The 8,638-nt window shown below is 39.3% G+C and overlaps 1 protein-coding gene across 1 annotated transcript; it reads left to right on the top strand.

Annotated features, from left to right (window-relative positions):
* The first annotated feature begins 553 nt into the window (after window positions 1-553).
* Window positions 554-5,539, top strand: LOC123982566 (heparan sulfate glucosamine 3-O-sulfotransferase 2-like). Its single transcript, XM_046068171.1, has 2 exons — window positions 554-1,373; window positions 4,179-5,539. The coding sequence occupies exons 1-2, from the start codon at window positions 871-873 to the stop codon at window positions 4,795-4,797; spliced, it is 1,122 nt and encodes a 373-aa protein (XP_045924127.1). The 5' UTR covers window positions 554-870; the 3' UTR covers window positions 4,798-5,539.
* Window positions 5,540-8,638: the final 3,099 nt, after the last annotated feature.

The raw sequence follows: 8,638 nt of genomic DNA, 5'->3' as shown, positions 1-8,638 counted from the left end.
ATGAAACAAAATCTCATTTTAAGATCAATATCAAGGAACTTAGTAAACTCAGTAAAAGAGTAAACTAGTGCTGATTACAAACTAATAAGCTCTCTAACACCAGATAGAGGGTGAGTTGGCTTCAGGTTGGGGACTTATGGATGTTTATGGATGTGTTTCATCCTGAAGTTTTGGTTTATCGTGTGCTGTTGGCCTAAATGTCTCTGAACGAACTTCCAGAGGAAATTTCACAACTATCTCCTTCTGTTTCTGTCATAGGTGTTGCTTCATCCTGGCCACCTGACACATCAGCCACATGCAAACTCATTCAAATTCTATGCTGAATCTTGTCTTACTGGGAAAAATAAGCACATATGGGGGATGCTGGCAAAAAGCAGTCAATACTAAGCTGTGCCAAAAGGGAATTATGATGAGAAGTGAGTAAAGTGAGTTGAGCGAGATGAGAGCTATGAATACTTTTTTTAATATGCAAAGATGCTCTGACGTCACCGTGTTGAAACATTTTTCTGTCGCTCAGCCGGTTTGGAGCTGTCAGAGAGCGCGCTGCCTCTGCCTCCACTCATGCGCGATGACCATGGAGGCGTCCAGGAGTTTCACAGAAGGATGTAATTTCCAAACTCAGCGTGCAGCGAAGGATGCCTCCTCAAGTCAAGTACTGGAGAGACGGGACGCAGGTGGATTATGTTAATAGGCAATGCTCCGCGATGAAGTGATGGATGCGGTGACTGCCAAGTGACAAGACTCAGAAGTTGATTTTGTTCCAGCTTCGGGGACAGTGGACAGTTCAGCCATTTAAGCTACTTAAACAATCAGAAAGGACGGAACGCAGAATCAATTTGAAAATCATGCACTGTTCATTTCCATGGAGAGATGGCATGCGTGCTCCTCTTCAGTCGTCTCCTTCCTTTCTCACACCGGCTCACAAGAACATCCATTTGCTTATTATCCCTTTTCCTTTCATATTTGTGCTACTGTGCACTGTTCCCTGCAGATGCCATCATGCAAAAGTCAGGTGATCCGACGCCCAGCTGTCAGCGCGTCCTGGCCGATGGAGCCAAAAGGCGCACTCAGAAATACCTGTCTTGCGTTTTGCCGTTCGATGCGAGACCGAGCAGTGTTGAGGCATCTCGGCTGAAACTCGACCAAAGACCTCCTTCGATTCTTCACATCGTCGGGAACGACACGCCCAGTCCTCCCATAGGTAATCTAAAGTTTGGGAATAAAAAGTTACCAAATGCCATCATAGTTGGTGTGAAGAAAGGAGGCACCAGGGCTGTTCTGGAGTTCATAAGAATTCACCCTGACGTGCGAGCGGCTGGCACCGAGACACACTTCTTCGACAGGAACTATGATAGAGGCCTGGAGTGGTACAGGTAAGAGGGCACCTGCACAGGTGCATGAGTGTCTGTCCCAGTGGTCATGAAAACTAATCTTAAAATAGATAACCTGCAAATGACGCCACGGTTACAGTTTAATAAGGGTTTGTGCCAAGAAATCAGGGATTGAGGTTGCCGATGTGTTTTGCAGTCCTGTAAGATGAGTCATTAGCAGCCTTAATTAGGGAAAATGTAGCCATTTCATTTGGCTGGGGCCATCAAAGGCTCCGGCAGTCTCTGGACATTTAAGGCTGATGGCATAAATGATCAAATATAATGATATAAATCAATGGGTTGTACAGCAGACAATATGACTATATTTGGCCAATTCATATGTTTAATTAAAGGAGTTTAGTTTTTAATATGTAGCTATGGCATGACTTTTTTCCCCTTAAAAAACATATAATTATATAACATTACAACATTTATAAACCTATTTATTCTTGTAGGATGTGCCCTAGTCACATATGTATTTAAATTCTTTAGTGATGGAATTGTATCTCCAAAAAATGACATAAAAAAGAAACCATTTAAAGAAAGGAAAAAGCTGAGAAAAATGCTGGCCTATGTCTGCTGAAAATTAAAACCATTTTTCACACTAAATCAGCTGCTTACTGGCAACAGTGCAATTTTGTACTACTTCCCCTTGGTGCTTCTCTGTGTACATTATCTTTTGAGGTGGGTAAACATGCTGGATGTGTTTTCTGCAGTCTCTCAACTCATGTAAGATTCTTATTGCAAGAAACTTTGGAGGCCTGAGCTCTGTTTACATCTGCAGAACAGTGGCCCTCTTTTTCTTTTGATGTACTGTGGAGCAATTCATCAGATTTCTCATAAAATCCAACCTCTGGAAGCAAACTGTGCAAGCTGCAGTGTGCAAACCAATAAGTCTAAACCCAAAAAATAATGTTAAAGTACATTATTTATTGATGTATAAAATGCCAATTTAAGCACATTTAACTAAGTGCAACTAACTTTAGTTTGTATATACATATATTCCATTCATGAAACATCCACATCATTATTTGAACTCCTTACAGATTTAGAACAGAGATATGTTCTGGTTTACAAATATTGTGCACATATGCAACACAAACAGACGACCTATCATGCACAAACACACTCAAACACAGACTGACTTCTAACTATGTTGATTGATTGGCTGTCATGTGGCCTGCAGAAGGGATGTGTATCAGTGGTATTATCAAATTATTATAGACTGAAAGAGTCTCCGCTAATTGGCACTCTTCAGGAAGGTTGGCGGCTGAAGCCCTTATATCTCAGAGACGTGTCTTAAAGATGTGAACCAGATGTGAACCCACTCCTATTACCATAGTTTGATTGTCATCTGCCAAAGCTGTGGAGAAAGGGTCAAATGCCAACTCGCTGACTTTTGAGGATTGATTTCAAAACAAACAGTTGCTTCTCAGAAAATTCTCTTGGTAACACTCATCAATAGAGCCCAAACTATTGTTTTGAATAGCCACAGTCTCATTCTCAGTATGCAGTGGAGGGTTCTGCGTGCATGTTTTTGTTTAATTCCATATCTAAACACAACAATAAAGAAAAAAGATGAGTGGTAAAGATCCCTGAAGTGGATGCATGAGATGGCAGTCTGAGCATTGCTAAAGGCTACAGCGCAGTAGTGGGCTGGGTACTTGCTCTACTGTGGAAAGCAACATTATGAAACAAGTTATTTAATTTTGGGTGCAAAAAAACTTTAAAGAATGTAAATACAGAAATTTGATCTGCACCCGCTTAATTGTGCTGTGTCCATTTTGATGCTGCAGTCTTTATTTTCCAGCTGTTGTAATCAACTTTATACTTTAACACAGTGTAATTTAGTCAGTGTACTAGCTAAATTACCAGCATGATGCATCGCTCACTTGTATTTGTTAGTCAAGTAGTCATTCACTGCATCATCCAAATTCGCACGTTATAACAACTGTGAAGTGTCATTTCAATAATGGTGCCTTCTGGTTGTAGTATCAATACAACATGGGGACAGTGAGATTAATGGGTTAAGTAATTTGTTAAGTTCAAAATCCAAGCATTCTCTTCATTTATTTTCTAGGTTTTGGACTGCTGGTTGGACAGAACAAGACGTTTGATGACATCGCCTTGGGGCCTAGAAAATTTTAAAGAGAAACAGTTTTCTGACATTATATACGCCAATTGATTAATATATTTAATTGACAGATTGATCGATTACGAAAATAATTATTAATTGCAGCCCTATTTATGGGCTCTTTTCAAACTCTGTCTTCAAACTTCAAACTTTTACTGTGAAGGCATACCCGTTCAAATAATTTCTTTCAAAGACGACAATGGCCTAGTTTGAAGCCCCCGAAGTAACCTAACAGAGCCACTCTGCTACATGTTCTGTTTGCATTCATGGTGATTTATTACTCTTGAACCATGCTGGGCCGATGCACAGGAGAGTTGTCTGCGAGACAAGCCTCCTGTGACAACAGACTACTATGACTTTGCGTCAGTGCTCCTATTATCATTTACATTGAGAAACTGGGTTCATGGCTAAACTGGAGCTTCTGAGTTAGAGTGCTTTTATGCCTTTGAAACTCGCTTGTGTAATCCTGTCCTAAATAGACATCTAACACACACTTTTTTCTTTTGTCAGAGTGAATGGAAGGACGTTATGTCCTCTGTGTCTGAATCTGTTAGTCTTTGTGGTAATTTAAGCAATTTAAAACATGTTATAAAAACATTTAAAGCAATAGGAATGTAAATGAGAAACCTTTATCTGACTGGAACTTTTACTTTGTGTTTTCATCTTTCACTCAGAGGTTTAATGCCAAGGACTCTTGAAAGCCAAATCACAATGGAGAAGACACCAAGCTACTTTGTGACAAAAGAGACACCACACCGGATCTCTGCCATGTCCCACGATACCAAGCTCATTGTGGTGGTGCGTGACCCCGTCACTCGTGCAATATCAGATTACACTCAGACTTTGACCAAAACGCCTGACCTGCCGAGCTTCCAGGAGCTGGCCTTCAGAAATCAGAGCCTGGGCATTGTGGACACGTCCTGGAACGCCATTCGTATTGGCCTGTACGCTCTGCACCTTGAAAACTGGCTCCGCTACTTCCCTCTGGCTCAGATCCATTTTGTGAGCGGAGAGCGTCTTATCACAGACCCAGCAGGGGAGTTGGCTCGGGTGCAAGACTTCCTTGGGTTAAAGCGCATTGTCACGGACAAACACTTCTATTTCAACCGCACCAAGGGCTTTCCTTGCCTTAAGAAGCCGGAGAGCAGCGGCTCGCCCCGCTGCCTGGGCAAGTCCAAGGGCAGAACTCATGTGCAGATAGACAGAGATGCCATTGAGCAACTGCGAGACTTCTATAGACCTTACAATATTAAGTTTTATGAAATGGTGGGTCATGATTTCAAGTGGGAGTAGAGGATTGACATATTTTTAAATGGTACAAGAAAGATTTATGTATTCCATGAATGTTAAAAAATGGTTTGCCTACAGTAATATATCTAGGCTAAGGCGGATAGCTAACTATCAGCAGTCTTCAAACAATTTTCAAGTGAAATGGCAAAAGCAGTATTATTATTACTAAGATGACATTGCTTTTGCACTTCATTAGTACCAGCCAGCATCAGCATCCTGTTTGTTGCTAGATATAGTCGTCATTTCAGCTTCAGGATCACATGTTTTCTGTTCCTGTTACTGTGTGTTATTGCTGACTATTCCCCATTTGCTAACTGGTTGATTTAAAAGAAGGAAATTCCAGGGAGTGGGATTAGTTCCTATTAAAACCTGCTTTACTAATCAAGGCAGGGCTTGAAAGTAAGACCTTGGAAATGTCAGTGAAGTCTTCAGGGAGAGCAGAATTAAGCTGCAACACTGTGGTGGCAAATCTGAAATGTAAAGCCATAACGCGAGTATGAACCACCTAATATTATTTAATTGTTGGTCTCATCAGTTTCTGTACAGAGTGAAAAATGTCTTTCTCATTCTTTCCAGCAGGAATAAGATTAGTTAGCATGTGCTGCAAAATGCAGCACTTCACTTTGTTCTATGTGCTTTACTTGCAAAATCCATGTTTATATTTTTGTTACAAAGTATTTAATCACTGCCATATCCACAATGCTTGTCCATGAACTCCATTAAATGAAACAGAAGCACAATGAAATTATTTGTTCTGTTTATCTGAAACCTTGACCTTGATAAACTGCATTCCACAAAAATGTATGCTGAATCACTTTTTAAATCCCTTGCCTGCTTTGCTAATTTTAAAACCACATGTCAAATCAAACGTTGGTCCTTTAAACTGAAAATTTGCTACATGATTGAAATTTGAAAACAGTTATTTCTGTACTATACCTCCCTTTTCCCATCTAGTTAGTAAAATTGTGTTTTTTTAACAGATTACAGCTCTTATAGTTTTTACATCCGTCGCCCGTGTTGCAAGTGAAAACATATCTTTTGAGGTTTATTGCATTCTGCGAGGTTTGTTGTGTGCCTCAGTGGTGGTACGTGGGTGGGTGAGTGGGTGTAGGTGTAAGGAATTTCAATCACTTTTCAAAGACAAAGCAGGGAACACCTAGTCATGGCAGGTTATCAAATAGATTCTGGGACAGCATGTCACATGATTGCGGTGAAAAGTTTGGATTTGGCTACATGGTATGAATACTAAAGCCAGACTGTCTGAGTTTGAACCAGACACAGTACTGTAAAAACAAAGGGAAAATTACTTATCTAGGAGTGTATCTTGTGATTTGAAGCAGTGTGTAGTAAATAATTAGGCACTTAAATTCCATATCATACATCTTGACATTATACGTAACGCTTTAGATTACACAATAATTTTACTCTTTCAGTTTAAGTGTAATTATTTAGTATACCAGTACGTATATGTAAGTACAAGTGAAAAAGACAAGAGGAGAATAAGTGGGAATAATTGTGTTTAAGAGGGACTTAAGAGGAAATAAATTAGACTGTATGTATTTTTTTTTATTACTGATTGCCTATTTATTGATTACAGGTTATAGTGGTATTATTACTAAGCAACAAGGCAGGAAAATGGTGAAATGGGCTAAAAGTTATAATGCTGAAATTCAATTATGTTAAAGTATATTTTGAAATTAAGATTTTTGGGAGATTTCAGTGTAGAAGGTTTTCAAATATGTAGTACGTATCATGTTTTAAAAATGATGTGGACTAAAATAAAGCGGTCCAGTTTCCCCACTATTTCACAGTAATAACAGCGTAGTTACAGAGTATGCAGGCTGTAAAATAAAGAGGCCCAGTTTCACTACCATGTCACAGTAATTGCAACGTAAGGTTTTCAAATATGGAGTATGTATGTTTTCAAAATGATGCAAACTAAAGTAAAGGGGTCCAGTTTCACTACTAATTCACAGTAGTTACTGTGTAGTAACAGGGTATGTGGGCTGTAATGGGCGATCTGTATCCTGTTCTTATTCAATATGTTGTGGATCATTAAAAAAAACTTAGTTCTAGGTCCCCTCTAAATCTAAATGTATTGTCTCTTTATTCCATGTACTTCTAACCTTGAAATATATACCACTAAAGCCCATAAGTAAAAAAACAAAACAACAAAAAACACTTGGACTATTATCTGTGAAAGTGTCACTCATATTCTTTACAGTTCCAAAGAAACAATAATTTAGCTCAGTAAGCAATAATTACATAAATATCATAAAATGTAGCTCCTACACACGCACAGTGTGTACAGACTGTGAGGGTTACTGAAGTACAGAAATACAGAACAGCAGAGACTTACTCAGCATTTTAATGCGTATCTTCTAATATCACAAGTAATAGATACTGGAACACTAAACTCTGTAAGAATCTCGTTCCTTAATTAATAACACTCATTAATAACACTCTCAGTGAAATGTAGGACATGTTGGTCCTCTCTGTTATCTACATACCTCAGAAGTCTAGTACTTTTATCTGTTTGCATACTGCTTCATCTGAAGCACTATTGAAATCTGCATGTAACAGAGTATCCTTTGAAGATTTCTTGGTTTTTGACATAGAAATACAGAAAGTTGAGCTTAGGATGCCTATTCTTATTTTTTACTCCACTATATTTTCAGGCTCTCTCCTCATTCGTTGCCTTTTTACCAAAATGGTCATAGTGCATTGTTAGGAGAAAAATTATAAAAAAGATGCTCCACTCGCTCAGCCCAGACGTCTGCCTTTTTTTCTCTCTCTCTCCTAACAGCTTCCCTTTCCCTTGGCGTCACTCTCCCTGTCCCAACATTCATTAAACTCATGCGACCTCCATGTGGGGCGTAGGCAGTGTGGCTGCACCACCTCTGATGCCGGTCTTGTCATCATACTCGCCAGCAGCTCATTTATGTGGCTTACTGAGCACACACAGGTGAATGTCTATTCACTCGTCATTGTGAGCGGCAACTCTCTATATGGTACACATGAGTCCTAATTAGGCCTGGGGGCTGGAGAGGAGCAATACCCTAGAACAAGCAAGTCTAATCAGACTCTGGCTGAAGTGAACGGCTCTCCAGAGACTGCTTGCAGGTCAAATCTCTCTCTCTCTCTCTCTCTCTCTCTCTCTCTCTCTCTCTCTCTCTCTTTCTCACACACACACACACACACGCACATACACACACTTTTTCTCTTTCTTTTCAAATATGAATTCCCTCAGGAACCAGCCAATGCAAATGATGAAATCCTTTGCGTTTTGGAGCACCGTGACGTGACCTATTTGCACTCAAGCTAATGAGGTGCTTGTTAAGCTTAATGAGTATTTGTTAAAACTGATGTGTGAATACTGTTTTGATTCATATTTCTTTCTTGGTGTCATGAAACATTATGACTATATGAACCATTTTCAAACACAGTCCTACACAAGGTTATGTTAATTGTGTTGAAAATCTAGATTCTGTTTTTAATTAAACGATCCTATAGCATAATTCACTTAATTTCATCCCTATGGAGCAGCTTGGTAATTATTTAATGCTCAAAACACCTGAAGGAGCTGAAGGGATTAGTTAATACTTTAGTGTGGATGAGCACTAGTTATTGCTGAGACTAATAATAAGACCTCAAGGACAGGAGAAGACACACATTGTTCTGTTTTATCTTTCATACTCCTTTGAGAGTTTTAGAAAGAGGCTTAGTGTTCATGATGATAATTTTTTGAACATTGGGATCTGATATTGATTCATGCTTAAAGCAGCAATATTGTTTTTTACTGGAGGGGTGAAAATCAAAACTGAAAAGGTCAACTTTTCTTTGG

This window comes from Micropterus dolomieu, linkage group LG14, assembly GCF_021292245.1.
Source record: "Micropterus dolomieu isolate WLL.071019.BEF.003 ecotype Adirondacks linkage group LG14, ASM2129224v1, whole genome shotgun sequence".
Lineage (NCBI taxonomy): Eukaryota > Metazoa > Chordata > Actinopteri > Centrarchiformes > Centrarchidae > Micropterus > Micropterus dolomieu.
Note: the sequence above shows the minus strand (reverse complement) of the source record. Positions and strands in the feature narration are given on the sequence as shown.